The following is an 18,259-nucleotide window of genomic DNA, read 5'->3' on the forward strand; positions in this document are numbered from 1 at the left end:
TTGTTTCTGTTTTTTGAGACAGGGTTTCTCTGTGTAGCTCTGGCTGTCCTGGAGTTCACTCTGTAGACCAGGCTGGCCTCGAACTCACAGAGATGCACCTGATTCTGCCTCCTGAGTGTTGGAATTAAAGTTGTGTGCCACCACCGCTTGGCTCCCACATAGAATTTTAATTCTAGGTTCTGCATATGCAAGAAATAAAATGTCATTGTTTTTCTTTTCAAGTTTGGCTTTTTCTTCCTTGATGTAAGATTTTCTAGTTGCACCCATTTTCTTGTAAATGTCATGATCTTATTCTTTTTTAAAAAAAAAAATTTATTTATTTATTATATATAGTGTTCTGTCTGCACATACACCTGCGAGCCAGAAGAGGGCATCAGATCACATTATAGATGGTTATGAGCCACCATGTGGTTGCTGGGAATTGAACTCAGGACCTTTGGAAGAGCAGTCAGCACTCTTAACCACTTATTCTTATGGCTTCATAATATTTCATTGTGTATATGGACCACGTTTTCTCTAACCATTTATTGACCCAGCATCTAGACCAGTTCTGTTCTACCCTTGTGAACAGTGCAGCAGTAAACATGGATACAGGTATCTCTGTGGAGTGTTCAAGTACATATCCAAGAAAGATATAGCTTGGCCATATGATAGTCCCGTCTTAGGTTTTTTTAACAACCTTCATATTGATTTCTGTAAATGCCATACAAATTTATGTTCCTGCCAGCAGTGAATAAAATTCTTTACATTCTTGTACTTTTATTTACCAAATGAAAAAATTCCTTTGCTGAAAAATTTTAAAACAGTCATAAGAAATACTGGAAGTCAAAGAAAGTTTTTTTTATGCAGTTTTAAGAATAAAAATCTCATTATTGATATAAAAAATAAAAGAGAAGGCTGCAGGTTCGGAGCACAAGCGTGTGTGGGTTAGGGAGACAACCAGCGTGCAGGCCAGAGACACCTGGGGCTCCGTCCTGTGGAACTGATACAGGAAGGGTTTTTTTGTTTGTTTGTTTAGTTGGGTTTTTTTGGGGGGGAGGTTCAAGACAAGGTTTCTCTATGTAGCCTTGGCTGTCCTGTACTCGCTTTGTAGACCAGGCTGGCCTCGAACTCACAGTGATCCACCTGCCTCTGCCTCCCGAGTACTGGGATTAAAGGTGTGCACCACCACCGCCTGGCTCGGAATGTTTATTCTTGTTTCCCTTTAACCGTTTTTCCCTCTTGTATAGGATAGTTGAGTTGTATAATAAATTCTAATTGTTAAGAAACAGAGCTAACAAGTGGCACCCAACGTGGGGCCTGATGGGTTCTGTAGTTTCTAATGGTATGAGGGAAGATTCAAAATTCAAAGATACAGAAATGCTGTTTCAGGGTATCAACAAAATTGCAACTACTGTTGCAAAACTCTTTCCTGCTTTATACTTAGAGGGAATTTTCTGTTTTTTTTCTTTGTTCTTTTATTGTATTTCATTCTCAGAAGGATTAAAAGAAAGGCTAATAAGAGAAAAACCGAAAGGGTCAATAAATTATATCCTTTTGGAAAAAATTGCAGATCTGACTGGACAAATGGAAAGAATGAGGAAAAAGATAAGAGATGGGAAAGCGAATAACATATTTGGTAAATGAGAGTGAAGAAAGACAGAAAATAAACCAGAAAGCCAGAAAAAAAACCAAGTCAATAAATCCTATCCTTTTGGAAAGAATTACTGACTTGACTGAACAAATGGACAAAATACAAAAAAACAAAACAAAACAAAAAACCTGAAAGGGCTAGGAAGGCAAAAGACACATTTGGTTAAAAAGGGTGAAGAAGGTCAGAAACAGGAAAAGGAAGGCAGACAAACCAAAGGAGGAGGGTCTTTGGAGGAAAATGTCCTGGTGGAGGGCACCTTCAGAGTCGCCCAGACACCTTCAGCTTTTCCAGTCACTGTAAGACACGTCCCCGCTCAAAATGGTGCTGCGGGTTCTGATGAAATGGCATGGCCTCCTGTAGACAGGATGGATTTAAAACATTTCAAGGAATCCGTCGTCAGATATGTACTCTTACTTCGTTAGACAAATGTTAAATAGCTGGGCCACACAGAATAGACTTGTTCCCCAAGATTGGAAAAGGTTAGTTACAGTGGTTGTCATGGTGGCGAACTGAGGCTCTAAGAACAGAGCAAGAAAATACGGCAAGGGGAATAAATATTAATAGAGATCAATTGCTTGGTGAAGGACAATATACTAACTTAAGAGAACAAATTCAAGCTGAAGATAGAGTGATTGAACAATGTCGTAAGGCAGCCTGGAGAACTTGGGAGCTGGTAGAGGAACCTGGGAAAATAACTATTCCATTCACTAAAGTATTTCAAGGACCTGGGGAACCCTTCACAGAATTTTTGCAGTGATTAGGATCCGCTATAGGTAGGATGTTGCCAGATTCTGACACCAAACAGGCATGAAAACTTATCATAGCTTATGAGAATGCAAATACTGAAAGTAAGAGGGCACTTAGACCATTAAAGGAAAGGGGAGCTCCAGTAGATGACTGGGTGAAGGAGACAGTTAATGTTAACTCTCAGGAGTATCAAAACAATATTGTGGGACAAGCTGCAGCCAGATATGCTAATACCCCGTGCTTTAATTGTGATAAAATTGGTCATGTGCAAAGAAACTGTAGAGATAAAAATCCCAGACCTCAGAATAACCAACACAATAACTTGAAAGAAAACATAACTCGTAGGAGAGAAAAGGAGGTTCTGGCCATAATGGTAATGAGATGTCAAGACTTCCAGGGCACTGTAGATGCTGTGGGAAAGGCAAGCATTGGCTAGGGATTGTCAACCTAAAAGAGATGTGCAAGACAATATCTTTCTGATGGGAAATGATAGGAGGGGCCCATCGGCTCGGCCAGGGGGGTGGGGGGGATAGTGAAGGGGGGTGTAAACAGTGCCTGCCAAATTGCCTTGGCCAGTCCAGAAGTGACAGACTCACAGGAAAACAGGAACTGAGTATTAGTGATCTAATGCACACTACTGAAGGCAGTGCAGCCTTGGATCTGGTTTCAAATATGTCTCTTACCCTATCTCCATAGGTTGAATGTTAGAAATTAAATACTGGTGTTTTCAGTCCTTTGCCTTCAGGCACAGTAGGAATGGTTCTGGGAAGAAGTGGGCTGACTTCTCATGGTTTTATTGTGCAAACCGGTATTATAGATGGAGATTCTAAGAAAAAAAAATAAAAATCATGACATGTGTAAAGAAATAGATAAAAAATTAATGCGAGGGATAGAATTGCTCAACTGTTACTGTTTCCTTACATTAAGGACAAAGCTGCCCCAGTGGAAAGGACTGGTGCATTCAGAAACACAGGGACATGTATGTTCTGGTAAACAATAGTTAGTGATCAGAGACCTAAATTAATTATACAGATGAATGGTGTTAAAATACAAGGCTTGGTGAACACAGGAGCTGATGTGTCAGTCATGCCTCAGAAGTCTTGGAACCCAAATTGGCCACTTCAGAAGGTTTATACAAAATTTACAGGAATTGGTAAATTATCTCAAAACAAAGTGTGCGGTAGCTTGAGTGTGTGGAACCAGGACAGACAGGGAGGCTGAGACCCTGTGTGGCTGATGTAAGAGAGTTCTTCCCCATAGATTTATGGGTACAACAATGGGGTACTCAGATTAATATTCCTACAGTTACAGAGATAAACAATGTTGAAACTAGGGGTGAAATGGTACATGCTTCTGGGGAAGAGATTAATGTAAGTAATCAAGAGCAACCACAAGCTATGCCCACTGTCCAGCCTCAGAGCTCTTCAGGTTTAGGGTATCCAAAGTTATAAGAGGGGCCACTGCTGAGATACCAACAGCCCTGCCCCTAAAATGGATTTCAAACAGACCTGTATGGCAGGAGCAGTGGCCCTTAACAAAAGAAGTTACAGTCTGCTTCACTGTTTAGTGAAAGAGCATCTGGAGGCTCAACACATTGAAGAATCTTCCAGTCCCTGGAATTTCCCTGTGTTTGTGGTAAGAAAGAAATCAGGCGTGTGGAGAATGATATCAGATTTGAGGGCCATAAACAAGGTAATTCAACACATGGATCTGGTTCAACCTGGAGTTCCTCTGCCTTCCTTGTTACCTAAGTTTTGGCATATAATTACAATTTTTCATAATACCTCTGCATGAGAAGGGCAGGAAAAGGTTTGCTTTCTCAGTACCTACTCTGAACAGTAATTCTTCAGTGAAGAGATATCATTGGAAGGTACTTGCACAGGGAATGTTGAACAGCCCAACTTTATGCCAATATTTTGTGCAACAACCATTAGAAATAATTCATAGACCGCCGGGCGTGGTGGCGCACACCTTTAATCCCAGCACTCGGGAGGCAGAGGCAGGCGGATCGCTGTGAGTTCGAGGCCACCCTGGTCTACAAAGCGAGTCCAGGACAGCCAAGGCTACATAGAGAGACCCTGTCTCGAAAAACCAAAATAAGTAAATAAATAAATAAATATTATAATAAAATATTATAATAAAAAATATAATAATAATAATAATAATAATAATAATAATAATAATAATAATTCATAGGCAGTTTCCTCAGTCTATCATTTACCATTACATGGATGGTATTCTGCTAGCTGATTCTGATCCTAATGTTTTAGAAAAAAAATGTTTAAAGAAGCCCAGAATATTCTGCCATGCTGGGGATTACAGATTGCTGTAGAAAAAAATACAAAGAGGAGCTTCAATTACCTACTTAGGCTATAAAATAACTGAACAACAACTTCGACCACAAAAGGTCGAAGATCTGTAGAGATCAATTGCAAACTCTTAATGACTTTAAAAATTAATGAGGGATAATAACTGGTTAGGCCTACAGTCGGGTTAGCTACCTATGAGTGAAGTGACATGTTTCAGACATTACAAGGGGATTCAGATTTAAACAGTCCAAGTTGTCTAACCACTGAAGAAAAAAAAGTTAATTTTGGTAGAGCAAGATCTACAAAAGACATATGTGCACAGAATTGATCTTAAACTTGGTTACATTCTGGTTATTATGCCTTCAAAACATTCTCCTACTGGGCTTAAGCAAAGGGAAGACAGAATCATAGAATGGATATTTCTGGCAAATAGACAAAACAAAAAATTAAAACCATACATAGGAAAAATTTCTAAATTGATTATAAAAGAAAGAATAAGATCGCACCCTAGAGAGAGACGCAAGCAGAGAGGAGAGGAGAAGGCTGCAGGGTCAGAGCACGAGTGCAGTGGATGGGGGTACGACCAGCGTGCAGGCCAGAGACACCTGGGGATCCGTCCCGTGGAACAGATACCAGAAGGTTCACTCTAGTTTCCTTTTAACCTTTTTCCCTCTTGTATAGGATAGTTGGGTTGTATAATGAATTCTAATTGTTAAGAAACAGAGCCAACAGAGAAGAATAAAAATATGTAAAATAGTTGAGTATTTCTTGGTTGAATTTGGCATTTAGGTTTAAGTGAGTGAACAGATAATGTTTCTCTTTTGGGGCTGTTGAATAGTCAGTACATATGTTTTCTTATAGTTTGCATTATAAGTTTTTGGAATAGACATGCAAATAAACATAAAAATTCTACATATTCATATTCAACCATACCTGTTGGGAGAACAATAGTAAAACGAGTAAAATACTAAGTAGATTAGATGATTCATTCTACAGTTGTACTCATTAATTTGAGTTATGGTCGTCTGTATCTCTTAGTGTGATCTACTAGTGTCAGGTGTGTTTGTTATAATATGGTCTTACACGTACATTTTCTACTGGTAAGTTGTCCTTGCTCAAATAAATACTGCTGCCATCCATGATTACCCAGGCAACCCCAGCTAAATGAAGTTGGCCGCTGGAACCAAACAAAGACATGAAAGGAGGAGGAAGACTTGGCAGGAACAAGAATGGGTGGGGAGGAAGGAGATGGGAAGAAGAGAAAGGTGGTGGGTATGGGAGGGGGAGAGAGGGTCGAAGGACATTCTGTATGTACAAAAGGATCCGGTGTTTTCATTAAAGTGTTTTGTTAACAAGTGAATAAAAGCTACTGTTCAAGAACTGTAATTATATAAGACTGCTTTTCTCCTTGATAATTCACACTGGAGTGGATTATTGAAGGATACTGTAAAAGCCTCAAGTTTCAAAAGCACTGCTTTAAGTTTCAAGAGCTAAATGGTCTTCATGCCAAACACGGCACTAGTTCTAACTAAAGAAGTTTTCCTCATCTGAAAAAGGAATGAAGAGCCATCCACCTAAGAATGAGGGGCAAGTTAAGTCATGAACTCCTATCTCACCTTCCTGGGTGCTGTTACATTGCTAGGTGATACCTTTACTGCATTAATTCCTCATCTGTTTAGTTTTGGTATGTTTCCAAAATTTTGTTTCCAATTTGTATCATGTGTATATGAGGCAATTTTTTATCATTTCTGTTAGAGAAGTTTTGTTTTTTTCAGGCCATGGTTAGTGGTGTACCATGACTAAACTGGCTATAGAAAATTGTTTTAGGAACCCTAACCACCTTAGCTGGTGAGCTTAACAAGTCACTAAGCTGGGCGTGGTGGGACATGCCTTTAATCCCAGCACTTGGGAGGCAGAGGCAGGTGGATCACTGTGAGTTCAAGGCTAGCCTGGCTTACAAAGTGAGTCCAGGACAGCCAAGGCTACACAGAGAAACCTGTCTCGAAAACCCAAAAAAGAAAAAAACAAAAACAAAAACAAGTCACTAAAGCTTTGCTTACTCACTGAGTCTTTTTTTTTTTTTATAGTACAACATTCATTTAAAAATTTTTATTTTCCCTGGAGTGGTATTTTGTCACTCTGTTTATGTTTTATACAGTGTTTTGGAACTGAATTTCAGTTAGCCTCCTCCTAAATGGAGTGTCTTATATTTTGAGACTGTTTCATCTTGCCAATTAATAAACTTGCACATGAAATGCCTTTTGTAGTACTGTTCATACAGTGGCTAGTGGTATTTATTTTCTCTTGTTTTTATTTTATTTCTTTTTTTGGAGAATGGATTATGGCATGACCATAGTTGTGCGCATGTGCATATATATACACCATGCCTGATGCATTTAGTGTGTGCATGTAATTTGCCACAATGACGCAAAGACTTAGCACTGTTTAGAAATTCGTTGTCAACTATACAGCTATTTACCATGAAACGCATAAAAATGCAGGTGACTTCTGATTGATGTTTATGTGATTTCCTTTGTGAAACAGTTGTGTAAATGGGTGAGTTGAAAGTGAAACAACAGGGCTGGAGAGATGGCTCAGAGGTTAAGAGCACTGACTGTTCTGCTCTTCCTCCAAAGGTCCTGAGTTCAATTCCCAGCAACCACAGGGTGGCTCACAACCATCTATAATGTGATCTAATGCCCTCTTTTGGCCTTCAAGCACTGTATACATAATAAATAAAATCTTAAAAAAAAAAGAAAAAGAAAAAGAAAGTGAAACAACAGAGGAATGCACCCAGATTTCACTCCTGGCTTTATTATGGATCCTAAAGTTTACTTTTCAGTTTGGCGTTGAGTAACATCTGTAGTAATTTCAACTCAGCCTCAAGCCCTACAAACAGGTACCTCAACTTAAGCAAGCGCACAGGAGAGGATGGACTCTTTAAACCAGCACAAATAGTGGGATCAGATACATCTTTCTCTCATATAAGTAATAGAGGCTGTGTGGAAATAAAATTCACAATCTACTTGATTTTAAAAGGATTTTGTGCATAAGTGTTGGGACACTGAAAACTTTCAAAAGAGAACGGCAAGCCCCATGGCTTATTTCTGACATCAGTGTGCCTCCTGAGGATGCGTTCCCAGACACCCCTTCATTAGAACACTACATTATTTTTTTTACTCCACGGTCATGACTAACACTTTACCTCCCTCAATTCTTGCTCATATGTCATTTGTTTACTTGTGCCGCATCAAACACATGGCTTTGTTGTAGTGATAGGCAAATAATCTACAACCGAGTTACACCCCTGGCCCAAATTTCTGTTTTAATATAGCCCTAAGCATTTCTAATTTCCCTCTTTATTCTGCTTATCTTTTTCTAGGTAGCATTTACTACTTATGTAGTTTCTTGAGACGTAAAATAGTCATATTTAGAGTTCTCTTTTTCAATTCTTACTGACAATTTCCCTACAAAGAAATTCCCGTTGGTCAAAAAATGAATTTGCTTGATTTATTGCATCAAGAGAGAGCACCACTTTGACAGAGTATTGATTATTAGGGGAAGTTAAGAAAGAACAGTTATAGGGCTTTTTTAAGCTATTGATTAACTGGTTTTTGTTTGATGTTGCTGTGTATGTATGTGGTGTATGTTTGTACTTGTTTGTGAGGATATGAGACCATGTGTGTATGTGTATGTAAGTCAAGAGATCAGTGTCAGGAGCCTTTCTTAGTTGCTCTCTACCTTATTGTTTGAGTTAAAGTTTTGATCCTGGAGTTCACTGAGTACACTAGGCCGGCCAGCCAGTGAACTTCAGGGAGCATCTGAGACAAGGTCTTACTGGGTAGTCTGTAACCCAACTTTTACTACTTTGTGGGTTCTTCTTTCTTCCACCCTTCTCCACCCCTTTCCTCTACCCTTTCAACCCCCAACACTGGATAGGAGAGGAAAAAAGGACAGAGAGGAAAGACAGCAACACTTACATTAGACTGCTTCCTGCTGCATCAAGCTCCTTTGGGGCAAGTTTGATCTTTACTGTCAGGATATTTTTTTTTTCTTGTTTCTTCTTTGTACATAACTACTTAACAAACCGTGACCAACAGCAACCAACAACCCACAACACCTTTCTGAGCCCTAGCATTTATATACCCCAGAATTTCAAACACCCTACAATCACAGAATCTATGTACAGCTGGCAAAATCACGCCTCTGCTAGAGCACGAGGCAAATCACAGTCAGCTGCTGCGAAACTGCCTCATATCCCCACACCTGGGATTAAAATGAAAACATATTTTTATTACTATTTCTGTGTCTTGAAAGAAACCAAAATTCTCTATACAGTGGTTTGTACTAGCCTTGAATTTGTTGTAATCCTCCTGCCAGACTCAAAAATTAAGCTTCTGGGGTGGTGTTGCCCAGCATGTAAAGGTACTTACCACCATCCCTGGTGACCTGAGTTCACATCCACAATGGAAGAATGAGCCACTGTCTTTGACCTCCACATGTGCACCATGGCTTTCCTTCCCATTCTCCATGTGAAATAAAGAAATTAAATGATAATTTTTAATTACTTGTGTATATGAATATCTGCATGTACACCTGAAAGCTAGTAGTGTTTTCTGATGGCCTTAAGCAACCCCTGTGAAAGGGGTCGTGACCCACAGGCTAAGACAGATTTATCATTATGGGGCAAAATTCTGGAGCTCAGTTACATCAGCTTGACCCTCTATTCTCACTGTGGCTTTTCTATACCTTTCTTCAGTTTCCTTGTATCCAGCAAGGCCACCACCAGTACCCTATTTTAAGTTCTCATCATAACTTGTCAGTAAGTCTTTGCCCATGCAGATTTGTTTTTCTGTATTACTACCAGAGTAGTTAAACCAAATTGTTAAATCTGGACATGCCAATCATGGTTTAGACCCCAGCTAATTTTCCATAAAACCTAGCTCCTTTAAAGATTCTCTGACCTCATTCATCTCTGCCACTCCTCTTACTTTCCAGACTCCTTAACTTTCCCCTTGAACAGTCAGTGCCTGCTGAGCCTTTCCACTGCAAAGCCTATGGCTACTTGAAGTATAATTCAAGAATCATGGCAGAAATGCTGATAGCAAGCCGTGTGAGTGCTGAAAGTGGTAAGGCACACCAGTACCTCTGTGCCTGGGAGTAAGTAAACTCTGCTAGTGCCCCAGCTTGGACAGTGGAGGTAGGCCTCCTTTGTCGGTGGACCTTGATGTCTGCACTCTCTTCCAACACTGATGGTTCTCTCTAGTCATTGTGTCTCTACTGTGATGGAGGTTGGTTTGTTTTGTTTTGTTTGGTTTTTTGTTTTGTTTTGTTTTGTTTTTGGTTTGGTTTTTTGTCCCATCAAGTTTATGGTATGTCATACATGACAGACACTATATTAGGATGCAGGGGTAGGTACTATTTAACCAAGCAGAATACAGTCTACTATTAAGGAACTAGAAATTGCTCCAGGCTCTAATGAGTATAGTAAGTCAGCAAAAAGCTTAAGTGGAGTCACATGAAAGTAAAAGAACCTAAGCAAGGCCAGTTCAGGGTTTGTAAGAAAAATAAGAACTCGTTAAGTGCTAGAGAGCTGACACTGAACATGAGACTTTAACAGGAGGCAAACTGAAATATTTTCTTCCTGCATAGACAGAGGAACTGAGAAAGTCTGGCTGTGGAGGACTGTAAGTAGCTTAGTGTAGCAAATGGGAGCTGGTAAGAGAAGGCATAAGACAAAGACTGTTTGCCATGCTGTGCATTTGGATTTGTCTTGAAGGTGATGTGAGGCAATTAGGGTTTTAGAGTAGAGTGTTTGCATGGTCAGCTTGATGTTTAGGAAGTTGACAGTAATCAGAACAGATTAGAGTGAAGTGGGCCTTTGTTTGAAGCAGAGTCTATGTAATGGCCTTTTGCAAATGCTAGCCACATACAGACCTGTGGTCCTAGCCACCCAAGAGGCTTAGGAAAGAGGATCAAGAGTTCAAGGCCAGCCCTAGCAACATAATGAGACCCTTCTTAAAACACTTAGCCATTTACTTAACAGTATTTCTGAACTTCACAGTGACCCTGGAAGGTAACAGTCATTACCGTATCTTACATCAGTGTAAACTAAGGATTAGAAATTTAAATTTACTTGCCTCCGTCACACCAGCACCTGTAGCAGCATAGCATTCAAACTTAGGTCTGTCTCACAGTAAAGCTTACAGAGTTCTTAGACTTGTGCCAAGATGCCCTGTTCCACATGCTAGAGTTTGACGGGGACCTCGGGCGTGCATTGCGTATGAATCATGGGTACTTGCCTGCTGAACAGCATTCATTCACTAAGTGTATGTGAGCAATTCCTCTGCCAACCAGCTCCAGGAAGCCAGGGAGTAAACGGAATGTGATAGAACCCTGTTCTTGCAGAATGTAATATTCCAGTGGGAACCAATAGCTAATGTAAACAAAGACGTGTTACAGTTTCAGACAGTAATTGAGAAAAGATACCACAAAGAAAAGGCAGGGCTGAGAGATTTGCCTTTGGGTTCAGTCCCTATCAGGGGGTGTGAGGAATGAGCAGGATATATACAGGGCTGAAGTTTTAATCTCTTGGCCTGCAAACAAGAACAGGAATGACTGAGAGGGATCTCTGTTCAGCTAAGCAGTGAGCTATCCTGGCTATTACCTGATAGTCATAAAATCAACACTACTAGCATCTTTCTCTTGTCTCCCAGTGATAAAGATCACTACAAATGAAGAAGGGTGGGATAGAGTATGAGAACGAGTAGATAGTGGGACAAGGAGCAGGGAACGAATTAGAGATTACAGAGGTAAAAATCAGTGGGCAGAGCCACAGAAAGGATGAGGAGTTGGGCATGTAGCTCAGTAGGCAAAATGTGTGTCTGGCATGCACAAAATCTTAGATTCAGTCCTTAGCAGCACATAACATAAACTGAGGCACAGTGGCACACAACTGTAATCCCAGCATTTGAGAAGTGTCAAATGGGTCAGAAGTTCAAGGTCACCCTTGTTGGGGGGGCAGTTGTGATTGGAGGGAACTGTAGTTGTCTTTTAAAAATAGAGTGAAAGCTCTGTTGAAATTTGCTGTCTCTCTGAGAATGTGTACTAATGTACTAAGCCGTAATCTTCATGTGGAACTTTGGGGTTTGGGGTGGGTTTTGTACTAAAATGGTAATCCGAAGTTTATGTAAGAAGAGAACTGTTTGAGTATTATTATTATTATTTTTTTTTTACTGTGTCTACAGGTTGTAAAAGTTAACATGAACAAACTACGGCAGAGTTTCAGGAGAAAGAAAGATGTTTATGTCCCAGAGGCCAGTCGTCCACACCAGTGGCAGACAGATGAAGAAGGAGTCCGCACTGGAAAATGTAGCTTCCCAGTTAAGGTAAAAAAAAAAAAAACAACAACCAAATGTCTCAAGTCAGGCATGGTGGCGCACACCTTTAATCCAACACTCAGGAGGCAGAGGTAGAGGCAGGTGGATCTCTTGTGAATTCAAGACCAACCTGGTCTACAAAGCAAGTTCCAGGACAGGCAAGGCTGCACACATAGAAACCCTGTCTCAAAAAATAAACAACAACAACAACAACAAAAAAACCCCACAGATGTCTCAATGATTCTTTGTGGGGGGGGGGGAAACCAAAAAACTGATAGGCCATAGGATATGAAATCCTATGAATCAGGAATAGCCTTCCAAAAATTAATCTCCTCATATTCTGCTTCAATGATAGAATTAAATCAGAAAAATATATTGCAGATAGTGATTTTTCTTTTTTTATTTAAATTATTTCAGTAAGATTTCCTGCTACATATTCTGGAATTAGTACAAATAAGAGCAATTTGGGTGCAGGGGGCTGGAGAGATTGGCTCAGAGGTTAAGAGCACTGGCTGCTCTTCCAAAGGTCCTGAGTTCAATTCCCAGCAACTACATGGTGGCTCACAGCCATCTATACTAGGATCTGGTGCCCTCTTCTGGTATACAAATGTTACATGCAGGCAGAACACTATATACTAAATAAATACATAAATAAATCTTTAAAAAAGAAAGAAAAAATAGAATGTCTGAAGGGAGTAGATACAGTTTTAAGTATGTTGCTTATGGAAGTCTTCATTAGGAAGGAAAATGCCATTTGAGAAAATACCAAAAGAAATTGAGAAAGTAAGTATTTCAGGTATCCAAGGAAATAGAACGTAGACAAGGGAACAACAAGTAGAATGGCTCTTCAGCAGGAGGTGCCACTGTATACAGACGTAGAGGAGCAGGTAGCCATGAAAGCAGGTAAGCAGAAGTTAGATTGTGTAGTTTAGTACCTTCAAATAATATCACACCTACCAGCTACATTCTTTGATATAATTACAATACTCTTTATAAATTCTAAACTACTGTTTACATAGTGCTGTACTATTCTTATACTTAATTATATATATAAAGAAGAAATAAATTTTGCTAAAGTTGTATCTAGCATGTACAGTTTTTCTTTATTGACATAGCAGTTACATTTGTGCAAAAGTCACTGCATGTATGTATATTTAAAATGGATTAAAGTCTAATAAAAGACAACTCTGAGTAAGCTTTTCCTGTATTACAGTTGTCCAGTAGTAGATGTGTCATCGGTTCATTTTTGGGCTCTTGTCTACTAGCTACAAGTAATTTCTCCTTAGTCTTGTTACTACAAGTGCCCTCGTGACAGTCCTTCAACATCCCACTGAAACATCATTGCCTAGAGCGTTTTGTGGGGGGGAGTTGGGCAGTGTAGCCTTCATACATAGCTCAGACTAGCCTCAGACTCATGATTCTCCTGCCTCACCCTCTTGAGTGCTCTGACTACCAGCATACCAACTCCACTTGAAAGATTTTGATGTTTTTTAAGATGAAATGGGAAACCATTAAAGATTGTTGAGCAGAGAAATGGCATCTTTTCCTTCTGCTTTTAAAGGCTCACCCTGGCTCCTGTGCTGAGAGCTGGCTATAGAGATACACGGTCAAACGCAGAGACCAGTTACATGGCCTGCAGAGGCCATGTGGAAGACAGGTGCTAGCTGTGGCAAGGTGATAGCTAGAGTCAGGGCTATCACCTCAACCACTCAGCAATGGTCATAAGACATATGTGTTATAGGAGACGCTGATAGTGTTTATTGATGGATTACATTTGTGATGTATCACAAAAAGAAAAAAGAAGTGAAAGATGCCCAAGATACTTATTTTGAGACAGACTCTTAGCCCGTAGCTGCCTTTACCTCTCAGGTGCTGGGATTACATTGGTGCACCCCACACCCAGTTAAGAGTGTTAAGTCTAAGTGATTGAAAGGGGTTAGACTATGAATATAGTCTTTCGGAGAAAAATGTTGTAAGTTTATATTTTTGAATGGGAGAATATAAATTTAGTTTTGCTGTTATGAATGGGGTCGGTTTGTTTGTTTGTTTGTTTGTTTGTTTGTTTTGGACAGGATTTTTCTCTATAGCCTTGGCTGTCCTGGACTCACTTTGTAGACTAGTCTGGCCTCGAACTCACCCGGATCTACCTGCCTCTGCCTCCCCCAGACTTTTTGTTTTGTTTTGTTTTGTTTTATTTTAAGACAACCTTCCACACTACAGCCCTGACGGGCTGTGAACTTTCTGTCCCCAAACTTACAGCAGTCCTCCTGCCTCTGTTCATATTATAGTCATATGCTACGATATCAGCTTATAGTTGGCTTTTGAATGATCAAATAATATCCAGCAACTTTGCTAAACTCAGGTGTTAATTCTGGTAATTAACTTGAATATTCTTTTTTCTTTTTCTTTTTCTCTTTTTTCTTTTGAGACAAGGTTTCTCTGTGTAACAGCCCTGCCTATCCTGGAACTCTCTTTGTAGACCAGATTGGCCTTAAACTCACAGAGATCCACCTGCCTCTGCTTCCAGAGTGCTAGGATTAAAGGCATGCACCACCATGGGCTTGAATATTCTTTTTTAAAAGATTTATCTTTGTATTTTATGTGTGTGTGCATTTTGCTTGTGTGTATGTTTATGCAGCAACAGAAGAGAATGTCAGATCCCTGGAACTGGAGTTACAGGGTTGTGAGCCAGCACGGGGTGCTGGGAGTAGAGCCTGGTCCTCTGCAGGAGCAGCCAGTGCTTTTCCCCTTGCCTTATCATCCCATCCAGAGTCTGGTGTGCAGTGCTAGTAAAATAACAAGTATCCTGGCCCATGTTTCATTCTTATGATGATTTATTAAATTGAGCAAGTTCTTTCCTTGATTAGTAATTATTCTTTAAGTTATAAATAGAAATGAAGTTTTATCAGAAGTCTTTTCTGTAACTTTTGAGATAGTTATGGTTGGTTCATTGGTAGACAAGGTCTCCTATATAACCCTGGTTGGCCTATAACTCACTGGTAGATGAGACTAGCCTCAAACTCACAGAAACCCTTCTGTCCCTGCCCCTGCCCCTGCCTCTACCCCCGCCCCCGCCCCTGCCTCCCAGCGGCTGAGATTAAAATGTGCTGTACACACCCAGCTGATTATGTTTATTCTTACTTCCATTTGTTCAGTGGTAATCCTCACTGACTGCATGTTTTTAAGTGGCACCTTTAATTCTTTTATTGAAGTGTGTTTGTGTGTGTGCATACACGTAACACCTGTGTCCACCACAAACATACAGGAGCTGGAGGAGGCCATGAGGTGTTAGATCCCCTGGGACTGAAGTCACCATCAAATGTATGTGAGGAATTGTACAATTGTACCTGGGTTCCCTGAAAGGGCAATAAGTGCCCATAGCCTCTGAAGCAGCTCTTCAGCCCCAAATTCTGGTTTGCTTGTTTTTTATTAAGTTTTTGTTTACTCATTTTATGTGCATGTGTATGTATATTTGTTTGGGTGGGCAAGACCCATGATTTACAAGAGCAGGTCAGAGGACAACCTGTTGGAGTTGGTCTTTTCTACCATGTAGGTCCTCGGAATCAAGTGCAGACTCGACAGTAGGCACCCTCACCTGCTGAAGCATTTCTCTAGCCCATGACTTTTGTGTCCTAAAAGTCAACTAACTGTACATTCCTGCAGTCCCGATTTGACTGATGCTTATCACAACCAAGGAGTTTATTGAAGGCATAGCTAAAGTCTGTGTGCTAACATTTTGTTCAAAAATTTCATGTCACTGTTTTGAGACATTTGGGCCTGTTAAAAATTTTCTTTCTTACAATATTTTTGCAAGATTTTAGTTTAATAAAGTAAGCCTGGCCAGTTATCATTGGTACAAGCTTGTGATCCCAGCATATGTGAGATAGAAGCAAGAGGGTTAGGAGCTGAAGGTCATCCTTGCTAACAGCCTAGACGGAGATCTTGCCTCATAAAATCAAACAACCAAACAAACAAAAGTGAGGCATCACTTGGGCAGGGCTCTGTCTACCTCTGATTTACTTCTGTTTTCAGGGTATACTTTCTAGTTGTTTCATGTGAGAACACAGGATATTCAGTAGACTTTTATTTCTCTTGAATAGTTCCTGAATTTCAGTCTCTATTTTCTTACTAAAGTGAAGATGCCAAAAACCCATTTTGCTTAACAAGTTCTTTTGAATTGTTGATGTTAGAGGCTTTATCAAATTTAGGTTTTTATCTATCTCTCCCTCATACATATACACAACACTTTACTGGTAGCATAGACTGTTACTTGACCACACAAAATAGTTTGTTAATCCTTTGGGGGCAGCATCAGCCATTGATGGTCATTGCCTGGGTTTATTAACTCATTACCAGTTACAAAAAAGGCTGGATGGTGGTGGCACACACCTTTAATCCCAGTACTGGGGAGGCAGAAACAGGCTGATTTTTCTGAGTTTGAGGCCAGCCTGGTCTACAGAGTGAGTTCCAGGACAGCCAAGGAAGGGTACACAGTGAAACTCTGTCTTAGGGGGGGAAAAAGTGACCGACCAGGTGGCTTATTGGATTAAGGCACTTGCCACCAAGCAGGACAGCCTGAATTTGATCTCCAGGGCCTACGTAGTAGAAGGAAAGAAATGACTCCTGCAAGTTTTCCTCTAACCTCTGTCCTTGCACCATGGTGCATATATGCACACATCTCTCTCTCTCTCTCTCTCTCTCTCTCTCTCTCTCTCTCTCTCTCTCTCTCTCCCTCCCTCTCTCTCTCTCTCTCTTTCACACACACACACACACCAAGTGTACTTAAAAGATGGTCAGGTGATAGTAGCACACACCTTTAATCCCAGCACTCAGAAGGCGGAGGCAGGTGGATCTCTGGATTACCCAGGTCTACAGAGTTCTAGAATTAGAGCTACACAGAGAAACTCTTTGAATTTTTTTCACACCTACTTTATTTGGGGTTCTTTAATGCTTATTCCTCCCTTCCAACCACTTACCCTAGATAGGAGAAAAAAAAAAAAGGATTAATGGCAACAGGAGACGTAGACCTTTTTAGATTCAGTTCCTTGGAGCAATTTTTTGTCATCAGGATTTCAGTAGACCCATTAAAACAGCAAACCAGCAGCTGAGCAAAAGGGACGGCGCCCACAGCCGCTGGAATGTGGAGCAGCAGTGGGAACCCAGAAGTGTTCTCTCAAGCGGTTCTTTCTAGGAGAGTCTGGAAGTGGAATGATGAACAGCCAAACAATGGGAAGCAATACCAAAACCAAACGCCCAGCCTCTTGGTTTGGGCATATGTATATATATCCTCTCAGAATCCATACTAGGATGTTTATCAGTTGGCAAAGAGCATGTCCCTGCAAGAAGTTCCTCTTCTAGTGAACAAACACCATGTGTCCTCTCACAAGTCAGTTTCCAGCAGAAAAACACTGCATACCCTCATATAAGTCTGTTTCACATCCCACACTTGGGATCAAAACAAAAACATGTTTACATCCACTACGCCTGTCTCCAAAAAGAAGGAGGAGGAGGTGGGACAAAGAAAGAAAGAAGAAAGTGAGGGTAGCCAGGTCTATAGAGCAGTTCCAGGACAGCCAGTTGTTTTCTTACTCAGAGAAGCCCTGTCTTGAAAAACAATGTTGCAGGCCGGGGCGTGATGGCTCACACCTTTAATCCCAGCACTAGGGAGGCAGAGGCAGGTGGATCGTTGTGAGTTTGTGAGTGCGAGTCCAGGACAGCCAAGGCTACATAGAGAAACACTCTTGAAAAACCAGAAAAAGAAAGAACAAACAAACAATCAATGTTGCTACTCCAGTTTTTTCTATCACTTCTTCATTTATGGTCTATGTATTGTCTACAAAATTCCCTGTATTTAATCTTCATTTAGCAATAATCCTATAGTTTAGTTAGTAAAGGTATAACAGAGGCAATAATGAGGGAAATCCTAAACTTAAATTCTATTTGATCCAGACAGACTGCTCTGACTGCCTACTTTGTTTTGAAGAATAACATTAAGTAAATGCATGTAAGAGCAGTAAACTATGAGCCATTATTAAAACAGGACAGTTGTACATGTGCTGTACCAGAGAGGTAGTGTCAGGTTAATTGGAAAAGACCTAGAAAGCAAAAGACCAGGGTTCTGTTCTTGGTTCTGTCACTTTACTAGTTAGTAAAGTAGAGTAAGAATTAATTCTACTTTATTGACACTTAGC

General features: G+C 40.4%; 1 protein-coding gene across 11 annotated transcripts in view; it reads left to right on the forward strand.

The window, feature by feature from the left end:
- Positions 1-18,259, forward strand: part of NUMB (NUMB endocytic adaptor protein) — a 109,378-nt gene that overhangs the window by 52,320 nt on the left and 38,799 nt on the right. For all 11 annotated transcript variants that reach the window (XM_084792082.1, XM_084792079.1, XM_084792080.1 and 8 more), the window contains one exon: positions 11,937-12,077. In XM_084792082.1, coding sequence (XP_084648208.1) covers positions 11,952-12,077 — 126 coding nt within the window. In that variant the 5' untranslated portion in view covers positions 11,937-11,951. The remainder of the gene's footprint in view (positions 1-11,936; positions 12,078-18,259) is intronic.

This window comes from Acomys minous (assembly GCF_964271855.1).
Source record: "Acomys minous genome assembly, chromosome: 8".
NCBI lineage: Eukaryota > Metazoa > Chordata > Mammalia > Rodentia > Muridae > Acomys > Acomys minous.